The 26472-nt window shown below is 60.0% G+C and overlaps 1 protein-coding gene across 1 annotated transcript; it reads left to right on the top strand.

The window, feature by feature from the left end:
* Positions 1-17170: 17170 nt before the first annotated feature.
* On the top strand, positions 17171-18490 carry THY1 (Thy-1 cell surface antigen; the record flags this gene model as incomplete). The annotated part of the gene is made up of 3 exons (XM_082010057.1): positions 17171-17207; positions 17344-17679; positions 18329-18490. 3 exons carry the CDS (start codon positions 17171-17173, stop codon positions 18439-18441), a joined length of 486 nt encoding a protein of 161 aa, XP_081866183.1. The 3' UTR covers positions 18442-18490.
* Between the last annotated feature and the right edge of the window lie 7982 nt (positions 18491-26472).

Genomic DNA, 26472 nt, shown 5'->3' with positions numbered 1-26472 from the left:
GGAGGGTTTTGCGGAGGTGGGGGTCTGTGGGTGGGCGGGCGGGCGGTGCCTTGGGGAGCTCCGTGCGGGGCTGTGGGGTCCCGGTTCCCTTCAGGCGCAGGCCTAACGGTGTCCTCCTTCCTCGGCAGCATCTGGCGGAGAAGAGAGAAGAGGCATCGCGTTGGAAGGGCGAGGCAAGAGCGAGCGAGAAGAGGAGCGAGCGGTGCCGTGCTGAAGAGCGGTGCAGGAGAAAGGCGCTCTGGGCAAAGGGACCCGCCTGTCCACAGGGCGCGGTCGCGTAAGAGCATCGCGGGCCCCTTTAGGGTGCCCCGGCTGGCTTTGCGCTGGGCGACCTCCCTGTAAGCAGGGCTCGGTCTTTGCTTGTGTTGTCGTTGGCCTTTTGCTGCCTTGCTCCTTTGGCTGCCGGGAGAGAGTGGCCACCCTGTAAGGAGGGCGAGAGCCACCCTCTCCGCACCCGAGGGGGAAATGGAGCTCTCTGGACCCCCAGGCCACCCTGTAAGCAGGGGAGGGCCCTTTCCGCGGCCCCCTCCTCCCGCCCCGGCGGCTTTCTGCCTGCTGGCGGCCTGGCCAGCGTGACCCCCCGGAGTTGGGGCGTGTCGCGGCATTTGTCCCTCAGCCACCCGTGAAGCCCCTCAGCATGTTGAGGCCGCGCCGGCCTCCATGCGGCCCGGGGGGCAGGTCCGGGGCTCTCCTCTCCTGCTCGGCGGTAGGGACGGGCTCCCCAGACATTGGCTGCACAGAGCTCGCTCGCTCTGCCGGGAAGTTCAGTTTGTGTGTCCCCGTCCTTGTCCTTGTTGGCGTGAGCGAGTGAGTGAGCTAGTCCTTTAGGCCTCTGTTAAAATCGCTGCAGCTTAGCTTAAACTTCCCAGGAGGGCCAGACGGGCTCTGTGCAGCAACGGGGTTCCCGTGTGAGCCCGCGAGCGGAGAGGGAGTCCAGGCTTGCCCCTCCTTTCCAAGGACGGAGCGAAGCCGCTTAGTCGTAGTGCGCGCAACGCGACCGGCCTGTAGTCAGGGCCTGGGTCTCTGCCTGCGCGGCTGCCTGTCCTGCTGGCGACATGCCAGCGTGCCAGCCCTGTCCTCGGGGCGTGTGTCACGAGCTGTGGAGCCCTCTGTCCCCAGGAGCAGCCCGACCTCCCTGTAAGCGGGGCTGGGGAGGCTGCTTTAGCCAGCCAACAGGACCGAGCCCTCCCTCGCCCTTTAGAGGGCGCAGGTTGAGGAACTGCTGTGCCGGAGGGCGCAGTCCCACCTTTGGTGCGGCTTTTGGCCGGGGCGACCTCCCTGCCGTTGAGGTCGAGGTCGCTCCCTGGGCTCCTGAAGACGTGGTGGTGTGCTGTAGCCAGGCTGGCCAGCCCGTAACTCGGGCGCAGGCCGGAGCCTCGGGCTCCTTTGGGGCTTGTTGGGAGGGCCGAGCCGAGGGGCACCGCCCTGTAAGTAGGGCTCTGCCAGTCCCCTGCGCTCGGCGGGAGGTTCTTGGAGGGGGACCCCCTGTAATCAGGCGGGTATCTCTGGCCCCGGCCTTTCAGAGGCATGGGGCCAGGATGTGTGGGGCCGGGCGCGTGCCCTCCCAGTCCTCGGGGCTGGGGCCCCGGCCCCCCGGCCTTTGGCCGTGAAGCTCCGCTGCCTGGCTCATGACTCTCGTTCCTGTTGCTGCGGGGGAAGGCCGAGCTCTCTGGCTCCCCGGGTGTCGACCTGCCTGTAATCAGGGTCCCGGTCTTGGAGCCTTTGTGCTCAGCTGGCAGCCTGCGTGGGCTGACCGCCCCGTTAGCGAGGTGCGGGTCAGGGTGCCCCTGCATCGGAGAGAAGGAGCCTCCGTGGGCCTTTGGGACCAGGGCTGCCCTGTAAGTCGGGGCCCAGCCAGTGCCCTGCAGTCCCGGGTGCTTTGCAGTCCCGGCAGCGGCTCGAGCCCCCTGTAAGCAGGGGTGTGCAGCCTCTGTGGCCGCTGCTTTGCAAGCCCAGCTTCACTTGCCCAGGGTGCCTGCCTCCGCGCCCGGCTCCGGCACCAGCTGGAACTCTGCTGCGCGTCGCTCTGGTGAGACAAGCTGAAGTAGGAGGGTTTTGCGGAGGTGGGGGGTCTGCGGGTGGGCGGGCGGGCGGTGCCTTGGGGAGCTCCCTGCGGGGCTGTGGGGTCCCGGTTCCCTTCAGGCGCAGGCCTAACGGTGTCCTCCTTCCTCGGCAGCATCTGGCGGAGAAGAGAGAAGAGGCATCGCGTTGGAAGGGCGAGGCAAGAGCGAGCGAGAAGAGGAGCGAGCGGTGCCGTGCTGAAGAGCGGTGCAGGAGAAAGGCGCTCTGGGCAAAGGGACCCGCCTGTCCACAGGGCGCGGTCGCGTAAGAGCATCGCGGGCCCCTTTAGGGTGCCCCGGCTGGCTTTGCGCTGGGCGACCTCCCTGTAAGCAGGGCTCGGTCTTTGCTTGTGTTGTCGTTGGCCTTTTGCCGCCTTGCTCCTTTGGCTGCCGGGAGAGAGTGGCCACCCTGTAAGGAGGGTGAGAGCCACCCTCTCCGCACCCGAGGGGGAAATGGAGCTCTCTGGACCCCCAGGCCACCCTGTAAGCAGGGGAGGGCCCTTTCCGCGGCCCCCTCCTCCCGCCCCGGCGGCTTTCTGCCTGCTGACGGCCTGGCCAGCGTGACCCCCGGAGTCGGGGCGTGTCGCGGCATTTGTCCCTCGGCCACCCGTGAAGCCCCTCAGCGTGTTGAGGCCGCGCCGGCCTCCATGCGGCCCGGGGGGCAGGTCCGGGGCTCTCCTCTCCTGCTCGGCTCCCCAGACATTGGCTGCACAGAGCTCGCTCGCTCTGCCGGGAAGTTCAGTTTGTGTGTCCCCGTCCTTGTCCTTGTTGGCGTGAGCGAGTGAGTGAGCTAGTCCTTTAGGCCTCTGTTAAAATCGCTGCAGCTTAGCTTAAACTTCCCAGGAGGGCCAGACGGGCTCTGTGCAGCAACGGGGGGTCCCGTGTGAGCCCGCGAGCGGAGAGGGAGTCCGGGCTTGCCCCTCCTTTCCAAGGACGGAGCGAAGCCGCTTAGTAGTAGTGCGCGCAACGCGACCGGCCTGTAGTCAGGGCCTGGGTCTCTGCCTGCGCGGCTGCCTGTCCTGCTGGCGACGTGCCAGCGTGCCAGCCCTGTCCTCGGGGCGTGTGTCACGAGCTGTGGAGCCCTCTGTCCCCAGGAGCAGCCCGACCTCCCTGTAAGCGGGGCTGGGGAGGCTGCTTTAGCCAGCCAACAGGACCGAGCCCTCCCTCGCCCTTTAGAGGGCGCAGGTTGAGGAACTGCTGTGCCGGAGGGCGCAGTCCCACCTTTGGTGCGGCTTTTGGCCGGGGCGACCTCCCTGCCGTTGAGGTCGAGGTCGCTCCCTGGGCTCCTGAAGACGTGGTGGTGTGCTGCAGCCAGGCTGGCCAGCCCGTAACTCGGGCGCAGGCCGGAGCCTCAGGCTCCTTTGGGGCTTGTTGGGAGGGCCGAGCTGAGGGGCACCGCCCTGTAAGTAGGGCTCTGCCAGTCCCCTGCGCTCGGCGGGAGGTTCTTGGAGGGGGACCCCCTGTAATCAGGCGGGTATCTCTGGCCCCGGCCTTTCAGAGGCATGGGGCCAGGATGTGTGGGGCCGGGCGCGTGCCCTCCCAGTCCTCGGGGCTGGGGCCCCGGCCCCCCGGCCTTTGGCCGTGAAGCTCCGCTGCCTGGCTCATGAGTCTCGTTCCTGTTGCTGCGGGGGAAGGCCGAGCTCTCTGGCTCCCCGGGTGTCGACCTGCCTGTAATCAGGGTCCGGGTCTTGGAGCCTTTGTGCTCAGCTGGCAGCCTGCGTGGGCTGACCGCCCCGTTAGCGAGGTGCGGGTCAGGGTGCCCCTGCATCGGAGAGAAGGAGCCTCCGTGAGCCTTTGGGACCAGGGCTGCCCTGTAAGTCGGGGCCCAGCCAGTGCCCTGCAGTCCCGGGCGTTTTGCAGTCCCGGCAGCGGCTCGAGCCCCCTGTAAGCAGGGGTGTGCAGCCTCTGTGGCCGCTGCTTTGCAAGCCCAGCTTCACTTGCCCAGGGTGCCCACCTCCGCGCCCGGCTCCGGCACCGGCTGGAACTCTGCTGCGCGTCGCTCTGGTGAGACAAGCTGAAGTAGGAGGGTTTTGCGGAGGTGGGGGGTCTGCGGGTGGGCGGGCGGGCGGTGCCTTGGGGAGCTCCCTGCAGGGCTGTGGGGTCCCGGTTCCCTTCAGGCGCAGGCCTAACGGTGTCCTCCTTCCTCGGCAGCATCTGGCGGAGAAGAGAGAAGAGGCATCGCGTTGGAAGGGCGAGGCAAGAGCGAGCGAGAAGAGGAGCGAGCGGTGCCGTGCTGAAGAGCGGTGCAGGAGAAAGGCACTCTGGGCAAAGGGACCCGCCTGTCCACAGGGCGCGGTCGTGTAAGAGCATCGCGGGCCCCTTTAGGGTGCCCCGGCTGGCTTTGCGCTGGGTGACCTCCCTGTAAGCAGGGCTCGGTCTTTGCTTGTGTTGTCGTTGGCCTTTTGCCGCCTTGCTCCTTTGGCTGCCGGGAGAGAGTGGCCACCCTGTAAGGAGGGCGAGAGCCACCCTCTCCGCACCCGAGGGGGAAATGGAGCTCTCTGGACCCCCAGGCCACCCTGTAAGCAGGGGAGGGCCCTTTCCGCGGCCCCCTCCTCCCGCCCCGGCGGCTTTCTGCCTGCTGACGGCCTGGCCAGCGTGACCCCCCGGAGTCGGGGCGTGTCGCGGCATTTGTCCCTCGGCCACCCGTGAAGCCCCTCAGCGTGTTGAGGCCGCGCCGGCCTCCATGCGGCCCGGGGGGCAGGTCCGGGGCTCTCCTCTCCTGCTCGGCGGTAGGGACGGCTCCCCAGACATTGGCTGCACAGAGCTCGCTCGCTCTGCCGGGAAGTTCAGTTTGTGTGTCCCCGTCCTTGTCCTTGTTGGCGTGAGCGAGTGAGTGAGCTAGTCCTTTAGGCCTCTGTTAAAATCGCTGCAGCTTAGCTTAAACTTCCCAGGAGGGCCAGACGGGCTCTGTGCAGCAACGGGGGGTCCCGTGTGAGCCCGCGAGCGGAGAGGGAGTCCGGGCTTGCCCCTCCTTTCCAAGGACGGAGCGAAGCCGCTTAGTCGTAGTGCGGGCAACGCGACCGGCCTGTAGTCAGGGCCTGGGTCTCTGCCTGCGCGGCTGCCTGTCCTGCTGGCGACGTGCCAGCGTGCCAGCCCTGTCCTCGGGGCGTGTGTCACGAGCTGTGGAGCCCTCTGTCCCCAGGAGCAGCCTGACCTCCCTGTAAGCGGGGCTGGGGAGGCTGCTTTAGCCAGCCAACAGGACCGAGCCCTCCCTCGCCCTTTAGAGGGCGCAGGTTGAGGAACTGCTGTGCCGGAGGGCGCAGTCCCACCTTTGGTGCGGCTTTTGGCCGGGGCGACCTCCCTGCCGTTGAGGTCGAGGTCGCTCCCTGGGCTCCTGAAGACGTGGTGGTGTGCTGCAGCCAGGCTGGCCAGCCCGTAACTCGGGCGCAGGCCGGAGCCTCGGGCTCCTTTGGGGCTTGTTGGGAGGGCCGAGCCGAGGGGCACCGCCCTGTAAGTAGGGCTCTGCCAGTCCCCTGCGCTCGGCGGGAGGTTCTTGGAGGGGGACCCCCTGTAATCAGGCGGGTATCTCTGGCCCCAGCCTTTCAGAGGTGGCCAGATGTAGGGGCTTTTTCTGGGATGCTGGGGATATTCATGAGATACTTCAGTGCTGGTTGTTGTTCTTAAGCACCTCCTTCATGGCCTGTTTCTGCACCACACATGCAGCTCTGGGGAATGCGGTATACCAGTACATTGAAGGTTTTTTCTCTGGTAGAACTGTTCTATTAGGCTGTTTGCCATCCTCTAGACTAGGGACTTTTTGGTGGTTTTGTCTCTAAATATGTTTCGGTTTATTGCCGTATAGTCACAGGGGATAAAGCAGCTGGACCTTAACATCCAGAAAAACATTGTCCTTTCTGTCAAGGGACAGCATCTGTGACTTCCCTTTTCCCTGTTACTATGTTCTTGATCCTCAATAAAATGCTGTTTTGAGCTCTGTGTTATACTCATAGTAATTTTCATACCTAGTTTTTCTCTTACTTGTGTTCTTAATACCATACTACACATTTTTTTTTCTTTGTAACAGCGGTTGCAGTTATTGCTGTCACAACTGTTTTGTATTGGTCCCAGGTGCTTCCCCATGGAATCTTGCGTACCATCAGGTGCTGTCCAGATAAGTGCCTTTGCCATTATTACAGTGGCCATCTTATGGGGCAGAGCTCTGGGACTGCTGGTGGCTGGCTGGAGTTGCTCCAGTCCCTGTCCAGCCGGTGTGCAGGGCCTGGCCCCACTTGCTCAGCCCCTGGGTACCCCTTCTGGCCTAGAAGCAGGACTCCCTGGGGGCAGTCCATGTAGCCACTGTAGCAGAGGATTTGCTGGAACAAGGAGATGCAGGAATTCTTTTCAAAACAAAAAAAGGGGAGCATGGCTGCACTGTTGCCCTTGGGGTTATTTATGTACTTATTTTATTCTGTGCTTCCTGTAAGTAGCTGTCAAAGCCTACACTCACAAGAATACTAGAGCAGACACCAGAGCAGTGAAACAATGGGGAGTTGTGGAGCTGCATCACAGTAGTGCAGTATTTCAGGGCTGTGGCAGGGCCAGTTGAAAGAGCTTTCCTAAATGCACTGGAAGGCAGGTGACGTTCTTCGCCTTTGACAGTGTTACAACCTGTTCCTGGGTGGTTTGTTGACAGAAAATATAAAACTGTGCATGTAATATACAGGAGATTGTTAAATTGTTAGAAGCAATTCACAGATTAATAAACCATGTAAATTATCTTAAAAGAAGAGGAGACGAAGTTAACTTATCTAGTGCTGGCTGGCAAGATCCCAAACTCCATTAGGAATGAATGTTTAGCTAAGTGCTATGTAGCTTCTGGTTCTGAACATGTTCAAACTATTTGAAGCTACATCGAGATATTTCTTCCAGTAAACATGGTGGGGCATTTACTTTTTGCAATAAAGACCTTTTAAAAGTTGTGAAGGTTTATTCTTTATGTGTTGCCTTTACTTTTTTATTTCCAGTAATGATACACGGCTATACAGATTTTCAGCTGTCAGTACCAGAGAAAAGGGCCTCTTAACAGAGCAGCTACACGTGTCCCTGCCTTGCCCTGGACAATATGAAGGGTTTGGAATAAACCCATTGTTGTGTGGGAGCAACAGCTTTGATGTGCAACTCCTGAGGAGAAGTTTTGGTATCACTTAAAGGAGTAAAGTGGCAGCTGTTGGAATATTGAAGTGAGATCTTGCAAAGAGCAGTCAGTGCAGAATAGAGACTGCCTGGCATGGCTGTGGTATCTGTGGTACTTTTCTCCATGGGCGTCTCGCCAGTGCTGTCCTCCTTTCAAGCCTTTTTGTTTTGATGCTTGTGGTTACAGACCAGACAGTAGTTGGCAGCTGTGGTGGTGTCCCTCTATGAAGTCCTCAAAGCAAGAAGGATGTTGTTCTGTTTCTTGCTATATATGTTGTGCTACTAGACCAAACTTAAAACATACTGGAAATGGAAGGGCATCAGCTTGTTCAGTTACCATGTTTTAGATAAAGCAGCACTAACTCAGAAAGATGACAAGATCATGACGGGAAGCTAATCATCTTTCCAACACGCAAACCAAAACTGCATTTAAGGTTTGTCTTCCTAGGGAAATGGTGGTGATGAGATGAAACTTAAGAAAGATTTTGCTAGCAACTTATGCTGGCAGATGACAAAGTGCAGTCCATACAAAAGGCAGGCCTCGGCTTCGGCTATGAGGTAAATAGGTTTTATTGACGTTGGAGTTAGTTCCCTAAGTTTAAGGTTATTAAATGGCACTGTATGAATCAGGCTTATGCTAAATCTCCAACTAAACGCCCCCCAGAACTGCTTGCTATTGATAATTCAGCTCCAGAGCCTTGAGTTCTTTCAGTATAGAAAATGTTATCAAAAGGATACTTTTTGAGGATAATTGAGGCCCATTTAACACCGTTTATCACAACATGGGAGTTCCAAAATGTTACCTCTCTGGTAAAAGGCACGTGCTTTAGACAGACTCATTCATTCTGCTTTATCACCTCAGAGGTGAAGCAAGCCTGTGGCTGGGCAAAATCCCATGATGTCTTGCACCTCTCTTTGGTTAAGTGCTGAATTGTGAAGGCTGTGCTGCTCCTGGCCCACAGGGACAGAGCCCTGGCTTGTGTGTTGCTTTTTCCCAGCAGCACCCCACTTTTGAGCAAACTTTGGCACTCTGGAAGTGCCTGTGTGTGGTGCTCCAAAGGTGCAGAAACACTGGGGGAGGTCTCCATGAGAGCTGTTGTATGGTGGACCAAGAGGCTCATGGTGGGCTGAGGCTGGGCCCTCTTGCCTGCCTTGAGAGACAGTATGATGGAAAAAGCACAAGACAACAGCATTTTCAGCCATTTGCTGTTGTACCACTGTTAGCAACAATATTCTGTGCTATAGCATAAATGGAGTGATTGCGACTGTGTTTGCTGGAGGGCCTCTAACTGCCACCTTGGTGCTTGTAGTAACTCAGTATGTTGAAGAGCACTCACACTGGCATAGTGGGTGAGTAATATTGAAGAGCACTCACACCTAGTGGGTACCTCGGTGACTGCTACTGCTACAATCAACGTTTTTTTTCTTTCCTGTTCATTTCTAACTTTTAGCCATTGTTTTGGGTTTCTCTTTACAAAAGCTCAACCATTCTTTTTGACTGTGCTGTCTTTATTGGCAATCTGTCTCCTAGAGACCAGTATTTCAAATCAGAGGGTTGGCCTGGACAAAAAAGGAAGGAATTGCTTCAGGACATGTTTTTCTGTGCCAAAACTGATGCACAGAGATATGACGTGATCTGCTTCCTGTCCCTGAAGGAGACTAGAAGAGATGTGGTCAGGGGGCTTGGGCTTCCTAGCTCTGCCACAAGACCCCAGAAACATAAGTTTCCCCAGCCTCCTAAGCAAACTGAAGCAGAAAACAATGGGTAAAAAACTGCCTGGGAAGCACTTGAAAATCTCCCTCTGCACTGAACAATTTGTCCTGATGGACTGGGAGGAATCGCTGAGTGACTAAGGACAGCACAAGTCTGGTCACAGGGCCAGATGTGGCTGGAGGGATGCTAGTGTTTGTGGCTTGATGCTGAGAAGAAGGGTAATGCAGAGAGCAGGGCTTGCCAAGTACCTCCAAGGAGAGCTGGCAGCAGGCTCTGGGCAGACAGTGCTGTCTCTGCCTCTGCCCCAGTGCTCCAGTGTCCTTGGGGCAGGAGAACTAAGGAGGCACGCCAGCAGCTCAGGCTTGCTGGCCCATATCAGCTGCAGAAAAGGCAGGGAGCAGGGGGAAGCCCTTCCTCACCCAGCCTGGGTACACACTCCCATTGTCCCTGCTAACAATAGGGGAGATGAGCGAGCACTGGAGCAGATGACACAAACCCAAGTGCGGGAAGCAGCTGGCTGGCTGCTAAAGAGAAGCGCTGTATGTGCTGTGACGACAGCCCTGGCCCTTCCAGCACTGCCAGGGTGAGAGCCAGGCCTGGGCCTCCCTCTCTCATCCGTCCTCCTGACAGTATCCAGTTTCAATATAGGACCGAGCCCTGTTTTCTGTGCCCGAAAGGGGCAAACGTGCCTGCCTTTATTTAACCTACCTCTTTCCAGAGTGAGGAGCTGCCTGGCTGGCTTGGAGCACAGGGGGGACCCTACAGGCAGCTGCTTCCAGTGGCTTTTCTCTTCTGGAACTATCTGCAGGAACCTGTGTGGTTGAGAGTTAACTACCCTGGCCTGATGCTTTCTTCATAAATAAAGAACACTAATAAACTGTTTCCATTCCTTAAGGCCCAGAAGGTAGGAGGAGAAAGTTCAGGGAAGCTATTTCCATTTTCTGTAGCTTGCATTATTCATCCCTCCTGAGACAGAGAGGAGAAAGCTAGGCTAGGAATGGGGAGCAGAAGCAGTGCTGTGCTCTACACCCCTTTCTCTGTCCAGCATCTTCCTAGGAGGCCCTTAGGAGCTTCTCCTTTCCCACACAGATAAATTCCCTCAAAACAAAGGGGTCTAAAGTTGCTCTGGGAACCAGCTGCCTGTCTGGGGCTTCTAATGCTGCACAACCTGGCATGACCCCCCATAGGTACTCCCCTTGATGGTCATCTTAAGGGGGTGGCGGGGGGTGGTGATGTGTCATAGGGTGTTCAGCAGGTGGAGGAGGGGATTTCACCATCTGAAGTGGCATCTTTTCGCAGTTCAAACTCTCTGTCCATGTTAACTCCCATATGAAGAGCCCGTGGGATGCGGCACCCTTGCAAAGAAGTTGAATACGGGCCCTCTGGGCACTCACCCTGCAGGTAAGAGATATCAATCTACAAACTCTGAGCTAGGATCTGAGTTACCTGACAAACCTGCCTGGTTCAGTTGGCAGAGATGTTTCTCCTCCCCCCAGGGACAAGTCTCCCTCTAAGCTCAGCAGACATCAGGTTTGCAGGGCATGCAGCTCTCCTGTCCCAGCAGCTGTGTGGTGAAAAAAACTAGTCCCTGCCAAGCAGGATGCATCACTGGCTGCAATGGGAGGCAGTGAGGAGGGGGCTGGAGCAGGCAACCAAGCACTGTTCCCACTCAGTCTGGGGAGCAGATGGAGCAAGCTGAGAGCTCTGTGCCTCAGTCAACCCCCTCTTCCAGGCTGAGTTGGCTCCTAGCATCCTGGCTGGCTCCCACAAGGATTTCTAAGTCTCCTGCAGGAAGATTTTAGTGGCCCTGGGCCGGAAGTGCTAGAGGCAGAGGGAGGTGGTCACCCGCTCCTCCAGATGGACACTAGACTGCAAGGAGAATTGCTCTGCTCTGGTTGGGCAGGAGAGCTGCACTGCTGGGATCTTGCCTGGTGGCTCCCAGATCCCAGTAACAGGGAAAGGCAGCAGTGCCAGATGAAGCAGGGATTTACTATGGGGGATCCTACACTGTAGTGAGTATTCACTGCTGGCAGCCTCCCAGAGAAGCCTCCCTTCAAGGCAAGCCACCACAACAAGCAGGAGGGCACAACATCCCCACTCTGCAGCACTCCTGCATGACTGGGTGTGAGCACAGAGCCAGAACTTTCTGCTAGCCAGAGTACACAGGCAAACAGGGAGGAATGGAGGGAAGGGAGGGATGTTCCTGCTGGCAGGTACTTTAGTGCAGGGACTGGAGCCGATTCCTCACAGGTATTTCCTATCCCTGGATCACTCTGTTAGAGCGAGCTCTTCAGTCTCTGGGGCTTCTCTGCACCCAGGACACAGCCATGAAACAGGTACAGGCTATCAAGGAGGAGCCCTGCACGCTGCAGACAAAGCACCCTGGCAGAGATGGGGCTTTGTGCCAGCCAGCCATCTCCTTTGCTAGGCTAACATGGCTGCTTAAACACAGCAGACCCCAGGCCAGTGCTGCAGCAGGAGCCCTGCCTGCCCCTGTTTTCCATGGCTATGTGCTGCCTGCAGGAATGAGGGGAGCACAGTCTCCTCCACCCCTGCTCTGTGCAGTGGTGCCACAAAGCCCAGGGGCTTCATATCTGGGCCGTGCTACATATAGCATCCATGGGGCCCCACTGGTCTCCCAGGGGCCATTCTGTCTCTCTGATCAAGGGCAAAGCTCTTCTGCAGCCTCCCTTTCTTGTCCCTCAAAGATGGGATGGGAAGAGCCTGGGTTTGGCTTAGTGCAGTGAGAATCCTCTGCAGCCCTCCTGGAGCTCTGGGCTCTGTCCAGCCTGCCAGGCAGAGTGGGGACATGCAGGGGCAGGCGCTGCGCTGCGAGGCCTGCAGTCAAGCCCAATAGAGCTGTGATCTCTGCCAGATCAATAGCACTGATTCTCGGATGCTGTCCCTCACTCCTCCATCCCGTAACTCCCCAGCTCTAATGGCCTTGGAGAGGATGCCAGGGGTCTCTCCCCAGGAGTGCTGCCCTCAGGTCCTGGTGGCGGGCACCTCATGTCTCCCCTCTCCAGTAATTAGTAGTGGGGGAGCAAATGGTTGCTGGTAGGGACCAGCTGCTGCATGGGCATTCTGCTGTCGCGTTTTGAGCAGGACCCAGAGCGTACTGCTGTGCTGTGATTCATGAGCAGGAAGGAGAGGGAGAAACTCTCTCTCTTCTTCCTGTGTTTGGGGGTAGGCTGACAGCAGGGGAGAGATCTTCCTCTTGGGAAGGATGTGCACCCACCTTTCTTCTAGAAGGACATCCCCTGCAGCAGGATGTCCTTGGGGCAAGGCCAGGTTTTAATTGCTGCAGCAGCACCAGACACCTGAGTCACGATCCCCCCTCAGTGCCTCTGCTCCCAGCCTGCCTCCTGCAGCTACTGGAAACAGTCTTTGAGCTACTGGGAGCAGCGATGCCCCCAAAACACTCCAGCGGAGCAGAAGGACTCCCCACATGCCCTGGCTTTCTCTCTAGGCAGAAGCTAGGGGCAGTTTGGCTGATCTGAGATCCTAGGAGGGCTGTCTGTGCCCTGCTTGTCCGGCTGTCCTACCGCATTGACCCATGCCTGCTGGTATCTGCACTGCTGTGCTGCACTGTGTCTCTTTGGCTACCTCCTTGCCCCTGTTTATGCTTGTCTGTCTGTCTGACATATGCCACTGCAAACACTGCCTGCTACCTCTCCATTCGTCTGTCATTATTAGATTTTCTCCTCCCCACCCTTTTCTTTTCCTTCAGCCACTATCTGGAGGCCTCTGCAATAGGTGTGACTTGGGGACTGATTTTCTCTGGTTTATGGATGGCAGCATACTGCAATCTGCAGTGACAGGACTATCCAGCTGGAGAACCTCTGCAAGAAGCCTCCTGCAAATATCTAGGCAGGATGCTTGCTGCCAGCACTGCCCAGAAACTGCACAATCACACCTGCCTCCACAGCACCACCAGCCAGAGACTTAAAGGGAGCCAAAATCTCTTGCAATGGGACTTGGGTAACTGCATGCCTCCAAAAGCCAATCTTTCAAGCTTGAATTCCCTGGTTTCTCGCATAGCCAGGGGTGAGGGTGGGCATGTGGAGGAGACACAGCTTGTGGAGATGTGGGGCTAGATGTAAAAGGGACCTAAGTGTGTGTGTCTGTACCATCCTCGGTCACCACTGTAGTTGTGTTGCTGTGAATGACCCCACAGCCTGGGTCCATTCGATACCCAGCTGCCCCAATAGATAGGGTCAGGCCTTTGCTCTCCTCATGGCAGTACACTGGGAACCTCGCTGCACCCTCCTTTGGCATCACAGCCCCCTGGCCAGCCTGGGTGTCTGGCCCCACTTGGGGCAGCATGCCTGCAGCCCATGTAGGGAGTAAGCAGTCAGAGCCAGGATTTTGTAGAATTAGCAAAAACCCGCTGCACAGCCAGCTTGCAAAACTTCAGCACTCAAATGTCACCTGGGATCAGGTTCTGCTGGAGCAGAATATGACTTTTCCTATCAACTTTCACAATGCCAGCCCTTTTTGCAGAGCCCAGCCAGGGGGTGTGGGAGGAGGTCAGGACAGGGCAGGCCATCCTGCACACCTCTGCTCCTTACTGGGGTGCCTTGGGACCCAAACACCCAAGGATGGCAGCTGCCTGATGCCTCTCCTGCCATCTCCACCTTGCTCCAAGAGCCGTGAAGAGGTCTTTTGCCAGGCTGCTCTGTTCAAAGATACTTCGCCTGTGCAGAAGCAACTCTGCTTAGCCCCTTCCCAGCCATGTGGTGATGGGAGCCTGTGGGTTCCAAGACTAAAACTTAAGGCTGATGGCCAGTGGCATCATAGACAGGGCTTCAGCTGTGTCCCCTGCCATTCCTGCCACCATTTCCCGAGTGGAGGAAGACCTGTGTTGCATGGATCTTTGGTGACTTGGTGCAGGCTGGCCTCATCAGGCACCTGAGCATTACATGTTTGGGGAGGCCCCTCCTCAGCAAAGCCCAAGCCAAGCTCTTTCCGCTTCCGAAGCAGGCTCCTTTCCCAGCAAAACAACTCCCACGTTGCCGGGAGGAGGCTGGTGGTTGGCAGCAATTCTGCGAAATGTGATGTTCCCATGGCAATGGAGATCTGCTGCCCTTTCCAGTCTGCAGAAAGAGGGGAAGGGGGACCCAACGGGACCCCCGTGCGCCGGCCGGGACAAGCCCCCGCCCAAGGGGCTCCCTTCCTCCCTGGCCCCCCGCACCCCGCCCGCCGCACAGGGCTTGGGCCGAGTCCCCCGGCACCGGAGCGGCCGCAGCTCGGGGCGGGGGCAGGCCCGCAGAGGCAGCCCCCCCCGCGCCGCAGGGCCGGGGGCCGAGCCTGCGTGACGCCGCCCGGCCCTGATTTGCTGGGGCCCCCGCCCGGCCCTTCCCAAACTGCGGGAGCGCCGCACCGCCCACAGCCCCGCCGGGCAGCGGCGGGCAGCAGCGCGGGCAGCAGCGCGGGCAGCAGCGCGGGCAGCAGCGCGGGCAGCAGCGCGGGCAGCAGCGCGGGCAGCAGCGGACAGCGCCGGGCAGCAGCGGACAGCGCCGGCAGCCCCGCGGGCGGCAGCGCGGGCAGCCAGCGGACGGCGCCGGGCAGGTAGGCACGGCCCCGCCCGCCCCGGGCAGCCCCGCCGCCACGCTTTCCCGCACCGGGCGGCTCCGGGGGCCGCCGCCCCCGCCCCGCGGGAAGGGCCCCGCCGGCGGGGCACCGGCGGCAGGGATGGGGGCACACCGCTGGCGCCGCCGCCGGGGGAGGGCGCGGGGAGGGTCCGCAGCCCCCGGGCGGGGCGGCGGGGCCGGAGGAGCCTCTTGCCCCTGCCCGGGGGGCGGCCGGCGGCGGGATGCTCCGCTCGGCCCCCGGCCTCCGGGAGGGGCTGCTTCCAGCGGGCGGCGGCCACCGAGGGAGAGGCGCTCGGTTTTTTCGCATTGGTGCTGGTGCCCCCCCCCAGGATCGGGACTGCGGCATCCCTCCGTGGGCACGCCTGTGCGCACGCACGCACCCGCCAGCCTCGCACCGCGCCTCCGGCTCCCAGGCGCTGCCACACGCGTGTCCGCTCCCTGCAAGGGGGGCAGCTCGCGCCCCGAGCCCTCCTGCCCCTCACCGGGCCCGGGCAGAGGTGTCGCCCGCCTCGCTCTTCCTTGCACGCCCGCCTGCCTGCACCGCGCGCCCGGGAGGCCCCATGCACCCGCCTTTTGCTGGCTGCCGCCCCCGAGCACAGCCCGGTGCCTTGGGGCTCCTGGTTTCTCTCAGCCCGTCGGTCTGGCTCGCTTCTTCCCCGACGCCTCTCCCTCCACCATCCCCAGAGCCTGTTTGTCACCCTTGTCACGGCAGTGGGCACACCGTGGTGTGGCGCCGAGCAGGTGGTAGAGACCATGCCAGAAATCTTTGCTCTGCAAGGGCTGGGGTCACGCTGATGCCACCGTCCCCGTGAGTCCTGTCCCTACGCAAAGCCCCTGCATGCTTCCTACAGCACTCCCCTCATGCAAGAGTGAGAGTTATCAGGCTAGCTCTGCTCCCAGCACAGTGTCAGGAGGAGAGGAGGAGTACAAGGGATGCAAGGGCTCATGAACCCAGAGCCTGGAAGATCTGAGTGTGTTTGCACATAGATGTGAAGAAGCCCCCCTCTCTGGGAGCTTATTTGCACTGATTTTCTGGAGGAAAGCCTGGCTGTGTCCTAGATAGTCTCCTAGGACATTCAAAGAGGAGTGGGTTGGAGCTGGGAAATGACGAAGCAAGGGATGGGGCCATCTTCTAGGAACCCAGAGGAGACTTGGGTAATGTCCTTCATCATGCTTTTGCCCCCATTTGCAACCTCTTGGTTGTCAAGACCAAACAGAAAGGAATTTTTCTTCCTGTTCAGGGTTGTGGTTACAGAGATCTTTCACAGCTTCAGGGTGAGCAAATAGTTTTGGTATTTCCCGCTAGAATGTTACATGAAAGATCAAAAAATGCTGAAAAGAAAAATCCAGCTGGCTGCAGTACAGGCAGTTCCTAGCTCTCCCCTGGATGCTTAACCAGGCTCAGATGGAGCAAACTGGGGGTCTGCTCTCCCCTCTGCCAGCCTGGAGTCCCAAAGGGCTGGTAATTCACCTCACCCTCTTGGACCTGGCCCCACATTCCCAGCTGGAGGACCGACTGCAGCGTGCTCCGTGTGTCCTTCAGCACTCACGTGTGCTTTTGCTGCTCCCCCACCCTCTCTCTCCATTCTGCATGTCTGCGGCTGGATTCCCCATGCGGCTGTTTGGCTGGGCTGCAAACCTTTAATTGATTCCTCTCAGCAGACGGCACCGGGCGGGTAGGCACGGCCTCGCCCGCCCTGGGCAGCCCCGCCGCCACGCTTTCCCGCACTGGGCGGCCCTGGGGGTGGCGGCGCGACCCCGCAGGCTGCCGCCCCTGCCCCGCAGAAAGGCTCCCTGTCAACAGCCCTGGGGGTTTGATGGCACATCCGCAAGCCCCTTACCCACATAGACCAGGAGGCAGCCTGAAAAGAGGCAGGCACCAGGCCAGGGACCCAGAAGGTGGACTCTGCCACCTCAAAACCTTCCACCCTGTGGCTGGGCAGGCTCAGCTCAGCCCCTGGAGACTTGGTGCCATCCATCGGCAGTCTTGGCTCCCTGTCCAGTTGCCGTGTCTTCTCGCTGCTCTTGGCCCTTTTCCCTCACTGCGTCACAATGAGTCATCTTTGCTGAGCTCACCCGCTGGAGCTGCAGGGGGGCTGGGAGGCCTGGTGCTCGCCGACACCGAGGGAGGGTCGCTCACCGGTCAGCACGCTTGCCGTGAGCCGCAGCCCTCTGGCCATGATGCGCAGGCACCAGGGCACATCCTGATTTCTCCTGCCTGTCCCTTGACCAGGCACCCAGCCTGGGCACAGGGCAGAAGGAGGAGAGGAAAGCACACGCAGGCCTCGCTGCAGGCAGCTGCAGGTCTGTGCCACGCTCCTTTGATGTCTGGCGTGGGGGATCCAGACAGGGAAAAGAGAGTGTGGCTGGCATTGCCTGCGGATATGGAAAGGTGATGCTGGCCAGACACACAGTGCCTGACTCCCTAGCTTGTTGCAGGGCCAGCCAGTGCCTGTGCAGTGGATCAGACATCATGACGAAGAGCAGACTATGGAGCATCGTTTGTGAGAGAAGAGGCAGCCTGCCTGCCTGTGCCACGTGTGCCCTTGTCTGCACTACTGAGCACCCACATCTGTGTGCCGGGGCAATGGCCTGGCTAACCGCCTCTCTCTCTCCCTGCCCAGGCTCCCTTCTTGGTGACAGCCACCACCAGGCACCTCAGCGTAGAGATGAACCCCACCGTCGGCATTGCTGTCATTCTGACAGGTACAATCAGCAGATGCGCATCCTCTCCCCACTGTCCAGCAAACTCAGCCCAGAGCAGCCAGGCAAGGGCCAGGAGGCTGCATGGGCATCCCCAGTGCTCACCATTCCCTATCCAACCCCTGCTTGCCTCTCCCAGTCCTCCAGGCTGCCCACTGCCAGATGATCAAAGACCTGAGTGCTTGCTTGCTGGGCCAGAGCCTCCGGGTGGACTGCCGTTATGAGAACAAAACCAGCAACCCCCTGACCTATGAGTTCAGCATCACCAAGGACAACAGGAAGCATGTCATCCACAGCACCATCAGTGTCTCTGAGAACATCTACCGGACCCGAGCCAACGTCACCATGCACAAGAACCTGGTGTGCCTCTACCTGCAGAGCTTCACCACCAGCGATGAGGGTGTCTACATGTGTGAGCTGAAGGCCACCAACGACTACACTGGCAACCAGATAAAGAACATCACTGTCATCAAAGGTGAGATGGGCTGCTCCTTGGTTTGGCAGGGCCAGCAGAGAAAACTACAACCCCTATGGCATCCCCAAACCGTCCCTGAGCCCCATAAATGTTTCCCAACCCTTACATGCCCTTCTTACTGCAAGCAGAGCAGTCAGCCCCACAGATGGCCTCACTCTGCTCCATTTCAGACTGCTTACCCCTGCCTCTCTTGGGCCCTGCCTCAGGCACATTGCCCGGATTTCCCACCATAGGTGATGCTTCATAGTCAGTCCCAGCAGAGGGAACAAGTCTGCTAGTGAAGGACTGAAGAGGTATGTGGTCTGGAGTGGGAGCACAGTGGGGATTCTCCACAGTTACATCCTGCAGGAGCAGCACTCCAGTTGCAGAGCCCTTCGTCTTACCTGGTGCCCATCCCCTTGTCACCTCAGTCAGGCACAGGCAGGGTTATGCTTCCCAGGGTCTCTGTGTCCTCAAAAGCTTTGCTGCTATGTGGGCAGGGGTGGGAGGGGAAACAGGCAAGGGACCAGGGTGGGACTTGCTGCATATCTGTGGCAGAGAAAAGGCAAGAAGCTGAGTCCCAGCACCCCTTGTAACACACAGCCTGATCCCTGTTCCCAAGGGATTTCATTGCAGCTCTTCTCTCCCTCCCCGTTCCCTGTCCTCACAGACAAACTGGAGAAATGCGCCGGCTTCAGCCTCTTGATCCAGAACACTTCGTGGCTTCTGCTACTTCTCCTTTCCCTGCCTCTCCTGCAAGCCGTGGACTTCGTGTCCCTGTGAAAGGAAAAGCACACACAGCACGCACACATGCACGCACACACCAAGCACCCCAGCAAACTCGCCTCCCCCACCAGAACGCAGCCCTTGGAAAGAGAAGCTGAACCATTTGGAACAAGTGAAACCTTTCTCTGTGTTATCTCTATATATATGTATATCTAACGCTAACCACCATCCTGTGCCAAGACCCACCATCACACGCACACACACCCTGCTCTGAAGCATGGTGGCTCTGCTAGCAGTGTTGCTTCTCCCATCGCACCTCCCTGCTCAGCAGGCTGGCTGGTTTGCTCATGCTGGGAGCACTGGAGCCTCAGCCCTGCACAGCCTGCTTCTCCCGTCTCTTTTAATTTTGGGGGTTTGCCTGTTCTCAGCTGGGGAAAGACAGCTGGATTGGCAGGTAAGAAAGAGAGATGATGCAAGAACATGCAGAGGGGTCCCCATACTGGGTGTTGTGCCTCCAGCCCCTGGAGGACATTGGGGCTGCTGGCGTCCCTGACCCGCCCTGCCCACTAGCCGGGTGACTTACTGATTTCTCAGCCTGCTCCTCTCACCCTGAGTCACCCTGAGCTCCTGCAATTGGGAAGGGGCACGAGGCGAGTCCTGTCTCAGAGCAAGCGAGGAAGAGACAGAGGGAGCAGGGGAGGCACGGATTGATGCTGGGCATGGCCAGGCTGGGAGGAAAGAGAGGGGACCAAGTCTGGTGGACACCCATCAAATGCCCCTGCCTCCTCAGGGCTCTTTTGGGGCCATGGGAGAGGGGTCAGTGCAAATGTGTTTTGGCAACAAGTTTTTCCTAATCTGTTTTTTACAGCTGAGCTGGAAGTGAGGCCTCCTCCAGACATCATCTGGTACCTTTGGGCTGCCCGAGCCCAAGACACCACTTGCTCTTCCCAGGGACCAGCCCTTAGCTGTGACGAGAGAATTGCTGCCAGCAGTGGAGGCAAGCAGAGCCTCTCTGAGCTAGCCACAGCCCTGCCTTCACCCCTGCTCCCCTCCCCAAGTACCCTGGAGCTGGATCCAGGCAGGCTGGTGGGGAGGGGGCTCCCCTATGGCAGTGTGGCCTCAAGGACTCCACAGGGACTCCTCTGCACTCACCTGATCTTCCCTGAGGGAACATCTGGGGGCCCTAATCCTTCCTCATGGTACACGTCTGGTGCCTGGCCCTGGGTAGGCTCAGCAGCCTTCTTCCAGCACAGTCTTCCTCCAGTCCCTCCATGCTGCTGGGAGGAGCCCATGTGCTTCCTCCCTTTCAGCATTTCCCTGTCTCCATTTAAGAGCAGAAAAGGGCCTAAGGGTAGCCCAGCTCTTGGCCACCCAGGACATTCCCAGGGGTCGGCGAGAGCAGGGAGCGGGATGCCGAGCACAGCCCACATCCCAAGGAACTGGTGGGCTGCTGCCCCGGCCTCCCTGAAACCTGATGGCTCCTGGGTGAGGAGCAGCCCAGCTGGCCTTGGGGAGAGAGACCTGGAGGGCCCTGCTCCGCCCTTGCCCAGGGAAGGGCACAGGGGCAGGGGAAGATGCAGGCAGGAGCATCTGGGTCCATGGGGTGAACCCCAGCCCTGCTGAGCTACCTGTGCAGCCTGGGCTGCGCCACCACGGCTGAGAGCAATTCACAGCAGCTGCTCCCCGCTCCTTGCTCTTCTTCAGACACTGCGAGCTGCCTCCTACCCCCGTGCCCATCCCTGCCTGCTTGCTTGCTGTCTAGTGCTGCTGAGGCCATGTATAGCTGAGGTTTGGCTGTGACCAGCTCCCTGGGCTTGCTGGTGAGCGCCGGGGCAGGCGCAGAGCCCAGCCAGCAGAGCGCGGATGCATCTCGAGTCTCATTTTTCTGTGAACACTTGTAACTGTTTCCACAGCTTGTCGTAAAAGAAATTCTGTTACGGGGGAAAAAAAAGAATGCTACGAAAAGCAACAACAAAAAAAACCTGTCCTCCAGGAGTGTTCCTCTGTCTGCACAATAAAACCCTAGGTTGTGTGTTGGAGCTACGGCCACCATGTGTGCGGCAGGGTGGGGGCTGTGGCAGCGCTGGGCTGCAGCCTGCAGCGAGGGCAGGGGCAGCCTGTGCCCTCGGCGTCCTGGCTGGGGAGACGCCCTTCCTGTCCCCAGGCCTCCAGCAGCCTGAGCCCTGTGGAGAGAAGCAGGCAGGGGCAAGACTTGCCTTCCCTCCTGCCTGCCGGGAGCACAGACCCCTGCACCCAGGCCCTTTGCCCCCATCCCTGTCCTTATCCCTATCCCAGCCGCGCCAACCTGGAGGCCCCACCTCGCCCCATTGTGAGCTCAGGGCCAGGGCTGCCCACTGTGCTGGCAGGGGGGGAAAACGAGGTAGGTACAAGCGGGCACCCTGGGGCTGGTCCTGGCCCGGCCGCTCTCCAGGCAGGGAATTGCTGGGGCTGGGAGCGCATGTGGGAGTGGGACTGGGTGTGCACACGTGTCCTGAAGCTCCTGGCCCCAGGGCAGTGTGCCTGTCGTGCCAGGGTCCTTCCTGCATGCCCGTGCCTTGCGCGCTGCCCATGGGGCTGCCAAGGGCTCTCGCATCCTCTAGAGCGGCCAGAGCAGCCATGCACTGCTACCTGCCTGGGGTCAAGATGCCAACCTGGGAGCCAGGGACTGTGGGGCATGCTCGCCCTCAGGTTTGGGAGCAGGGTCTTGCCACCATCCCCTAACACCGCTGGTGGCCCTGTAGCAGCCTCCCAGAGTCACACCCAGACATGTCCCTCACACAGCCCTCCCCATTTAAGGGCTGGAGCTGGGCAGGAGGGAGGAAAATACCACCATAATTGCATCCCTCCTAATTATCCTTGGCAGGTGCTTAATGAGTCACAGCTGCCCAGATGCCTGTATACCATGAGGCCATGCCACCCTGGGTGGGTCAGGCGTCAGGGAGCAGTGCTGGGTGGGTGTCCCTGTGCCACCATGCCAGCTGCCACATGCCCACCTTTGCTGCAGGCTTAGGGGGCTCATGGCTTGCCCCAAGCCAGGCAAAACTCAGACCACCTCCTCCCTTCACCTTGATGCTCTGCTCCAGACCTTACTGACAGCCATGGGCACCCCTTCTTTCTGCCTGCCTGACCCCCACACCAAGCTGTGTCCCACCCCACTCCCTCTCTCAACCCTCCGTCCATCCGTTCACTTCTGGACCTCTATCTCCCTCTCCAAATCTCTCCCCGTCCCTACTCTCAGTCATCCTTCTTCATTCCCACAGTGGCCCTGCCTCTGCAGCCTCCCTTCCCAGCACACACTTGCTGTGGGCCACCAGCCCCTTGGGTTCACGTCCCCTTTAAGCCTCCCCGAAGCTGGAATGCGAGAGGATCATTTCAGTGCCCTGTGAGGTCAGATAAAGACACTATATTTATCTAGCTGGTAACCTGAGCTGTGAATTTCTGCAGTGCCGTTTTTACGCAGCCCCACAGCCCTCTGGCTCAACCCCCTCCGCCATTGCGTCTGTTCGCTGCAGGGTGGATGGGCTGAGCTGTGGGGTGGCCTGACACCTGCGAAGGACTTGGGTGCTTCCAGCTCCTCTGCATCACTCACTCTTGTCTGGCCCCAGGGGAAGCGCTCCGAGGAGGCAGGATCATCTCCCCACACTCAGCCCTGAGACCAGCCACTTGCCCCCTGCCATGCCAGCCTTGTGCCCCTGACCAGCCACCGGCCACCCACCCCGGCGACCTGCGCAGGTGAGTGGAGGGGGTGCTGCGGGGACACCGGCCCTGGGGAGGGGGCTGCAGCATCAGAGGCTCAGAGGTGCCAGCAAAACCGCCCCTCTCTTCCTTTGGCTGGGTAAAACCACAGGAGAGAGGTTTGCAGTCTCTGCATCTCCAGAGAGCAGGTTCATAGTTCATGCATAGAAAACTTGGCAGCTCTCCTCCAGCAAGCCATGCTCCCTGGCACCTTCCTCGTCCCCTGAGGTGGGCAGAGCTGTGTCCCCAGGCGCTTCCCCAGGGTCCCTTCTTTTTTTCCACCTGCAGACCTCAAAGCAATAACATGCCCTCGGTCTTACGTCAAGGTTCCCCGTGGGTTTGAGGTTTTACTGCCTGGGAGGTGGCCTGGGAGCGGCAAGTAGCAGGTTCTGCAGCTGGGTGGGTATGTGTCAGCAGCACCGAGCGATTCCAGGGTGATGACTCCCTGGCCAGCACACGTGGCATGAGTTTGGAGGGTTCTCAGGCCCAGGGGCTGGTAGGGCAAGGGCCCTGGCCAGGCTGGCCCTAGCTGCACATGTGTCCTTGGGTAGGTCCGATCGCTCTGGGGTGTGCGAGGCCGGGGGGGGCAGCCCTGGACCCAGGGCGGCTTCTCCCTGAGTGCCGGAGCAGGGCTGTGAGAAGGGCTGCTGGCAAGTGTCCCAGGGCCCTGGGGTCTCTGTCTGCTGACTGAGGACCCCCCTTGGTGACTCGGGCCCCTTGCAGGGAGGAAACGCTTTGCAGCACATTCCCCCCAGGGCTGCTAGAGAGAAATGCAGATAGCCAGAGGGATCCCTTGCCTTGTCCCCCTCGGGGAATGTGCAGGAGGCTGTCCCACCCCTCTGGCACTGTCAGGCTGGAGCAGGCAAGGTGCTTCACACAGGGTTCCCCCTCTGCCTCTGCTGTTGCAGAGGGCTGGGAGCTCCCACGTAACCTCCAGGCTGGGACATTGTGTCTCAGGGGACAGGGGACACAGCTCCAAGCCTGCGTAAGTGAGAAGCAGCTGTGCCGTAACACCTTGGACGGAGCCAGTGCTGTGTAAGCTGAGCCTGCCCTGGGGCTCCACGGCTGACAAGGGGGACAGCTGCCACTGGGCCAACGGGCAGGAGGGCTCTGGCAGAGGACAGCAGTGGAGGAGGAGTGGGGTGTCTGCTCCTCTGCCTCCAGGGCGAAGGCTTTTCCTCCCAGCTTTGGGCTGAGCTTTCCATCGGGAAGGTTGCTGGAGCTGGAGGCCAGGGCAGGACTCCCCAGCAGCCCAAGCAGCCCCACGGTGCCCCAGCTCCCCGGTCCCTGGTGCTGGCTGCTGCCTGGCCATGTGATGGCAGACCGGACATTCCTGTGCCTCAGCTTCCCCTGACACCCCGGGAGGATGATGAGGGTGCACGAGGCCTGACTCAGCCATGCCAGCCCCAGGGCTTTGCCAGGCAGCAGGAAAGCTCAGCACTATTATGGGCAGGGAGGGGCCAGGCAGGCCAGGAAGCGATGGGAGGAACCGGGGTTTTCTCACACCCCCTCAGCTCCTCTGGCTCCTGGCACGCTCTGCTCTCCCGCAGCCCTGTGGTACGCTCTGACATGACATGAGGACTCCACAGCACAGGCAGTCCTAGCAGATGCGGCGGTCCTCCGTGGTAAGACCTCTCTTCCCGCAATGCCAATGGGTTAGCTGCTGTGTCTGGGGCAGGTTCCCCCTCCTGGGTCCCACATCCCATCCCTCTGTCGGCTCCCCCACATCCCCAGGGCATGTGCTGCCCAGCGGAGACCTGTCCCGCTGCCAGAAAGCACCTGCTACCCTCCTGCTCCCAAGCTGGTGGCTGTCCTAGGGGCAGAGGTGCCCTGCACACAGCCACAGGGAGCCGCTGCTGGTGCCGGTGGTGGCACAGCACAGTGGGAGGGCACGAGCACCACTGGTAGTGGGCAATGGCACAGGGTTCCATCAGAGAGCACAGGCACTGCTGGCAGTAGGTGATTGCATAGGGCTGTCCCAGCACTGAGCCACCTGTCCTGAGGGCAGATCATCTCTGCTGGCTAGGGGACAGGGAGCCGCAGCAGCCCAGAGAGGGTCCCTATGCCAGGCTGCTCCGTGTTCCAGCAAGGTGGGCAGCCAGGCATGGGCTCCCTGGGAGCTGAGGGCTCCATCACTCTCACTCTGGCACCTGTGGGGGGTGTCAGTCCCTTGGCCAGGGTCCCACATCCCTCCAAGCAAAATTCTCCACTGTGCATGTCGAATCCTGGCCGGCAGAACCACTCCTGGGCTCTCCCAGTGCAGGCGAGGGTGGCTGCAGCCTGGCCAGAAAGAGCCAGGTGTTTCGTAGAGTAATTGCCTGGGAGCAGATTATTCACCCCTCAGCCTCCATTCCCAAACAGGTCTGTGCGCTCCACCTTGCTCTTCCTTGTAAGTAGTTTCCTCTCCACTGTGGGATGGTTGTTCTCTGGGCGATAACAACAGCAACCGGGATGCAGCCGGGTGGCTGGAAGTCACCGGTGGTGGCTGGATGGTGCTTCTCACTACCGTCTCCTAAAAGCAGTCCCGTGGCACTCCCATGCCAGGGTTAGATGGGCAGGGATGGCTGGGGCAGCTGACACCACAGCCACTTCAGCCCCCGACCCAGTGTCTGTGGAGCCAAGGGGGCTCGTCCCTTGGGGCACAGCTCCCTCCTACGACTCTGGTTTCATAGGGATCACTTTCTGCTGCCTGCCATGGAACATGCAGGGCACACACACTGTGGCTGCGGCAGGGAGGCTTGGGGTGGCTCCCATCCCCGGGGTGACACTTAGAGAGGGGTGCTGCCATCTTACCTGGGCAGGGGTCCCACTGGGGCAGGCATGGCCAGGGATTCCTGGGCTCTGAGCAGGAGCCTGCATCCTCCCCAGGGTCAGGCAGGGAGTGATGCTGTGGTGGCTTTTCTTGCTGGGGTTCCAGCATCCAGCCTAAAGCCTGGATGTGCCCTGTGGGCTGCCAGGGCTGTGTGATGGCCGGGCCAGGCACCGTCTCCGTCACCTCCCGGCTTGGAGCTGGGCCAGAGCCCGCCCCAGCTGGGCTGGGAAAAACCTCTGAATCAGGGTCATCTCCCGGGCGACTGGAGACTCTCAGAGCCACATGAGCCGCTGTCCTGTCAGGGAAGGGACACCAGGCACCCAGGAAGCTGAGCACCAGCAACGCTAGGACAGAGGAGCCCACCTGGGGTCCTGCCCACCCCAGTACCAGCTGCAGCCCCAGGGCAGGTAGGGGACCAGCCATCGGCCCACCGGTGTGTGTGCTGAGAGCAAACTTTCCTCCTGCTCCAGACAGCCCACGTTTGCAGGCACTGGAGGCTGCTGGCTGCCACACTGCCCTGTCCCAGCTCTGAGCTGGCTCTGGGCACCTCTGTCCCTGTCCCCCATATGCTGCTCTCCTTCCCCATTCAGGTGCCATGGGACAGAAGCCACCAGCTCCCTGTGGGGACTGAGTGGTGGACTGTTGCTTCCCTCTGCGGGCTGGTTCTGCCTGGCTGGTCGGGGCACAGCAGCTGCCTCACCAGGAGGACTCACGTGGGCTTGAATTACTGATGGGAGGCTAACAGGGCATAGCTACAGTAGGGAGACGGGCAGGTTGCTTGGGTGGCCAGGCCACCCCAATGAGGGGATGCCTGGTTGTAGCTGCGCCAAGGTCTTCAAGCTACTGCCTGGTGCCAGGTACCAAGCGGGGAGTAGGGATGGGCAGCAAGGACTCCTGTGCTGACTCCCTAACCTTGCCCCAGTTTCCCTCTCAGACAAACAGGGTGTGTTAGCAGTGAGCTGGAAATACCAGCCCCCTGCCAAGCCCCAGCACTTGCTCTGAATAACCAGGGGAAGGTGCTGGGCTGGCTGGATCTGTCCAGCCTGCCTGCCTGTCTCAGCCAGAGTTGGGCCTAAGCATCATGACTGTGACCAGGCAACTGCCTCCCATCTGGAGGAGGCACTGGGGACATCTCTCCAGCTCTAAGAGTGGGACAGCCACAGGACGGTGTGGCGGGGGTGCCAGGGCTGGTGCAGAGGTGACCGCTGCAGTTCCTTGGCTTCGGTGACTACACGTGCCAGGATGCTGGGTGCCTCTGGCTGTGTCCCGGGGGTTCCCTTCTGTGGTACAAGGCGCCTGAAGGCACGTGGGTGGCAGTGCCAGCTGGGCCCTGCTGTCCCAGGCTCTGCAGAAGGGCTGGCGGATGGCAGGAGCCATGGCCACACTGCACCCCACAGCTCCCCCCCAAACCTTTCATCCCCTGGGTTCCCATTGTTGCCTGCCCATCCCTCTCAGGGTCTCCAGGTGAGGCAGGAGCTAGCAAGCTACTGGGTGCGTGCTGGTGGTGGGCACTCCATTGTGCTGACCATGGCCTGTGGAAG

Source organism: Phaethon aethereus (genome assembly GCF_964289735.1).
Source record: "Phaethon aethereus genome assembly, chromosome: 23".
Lineage (NCBI taxonomy): Eukaryota > Metazoa > Chordata > Aves > Phaethontiformes > Phaethontidae > Phaethon > Phaethon aethereus.
The sequence above is the reverse complement of the archived record's forward strand: the minus strand, read 5'-3'. Positions and strand labels throughout refer to the sequence as shown.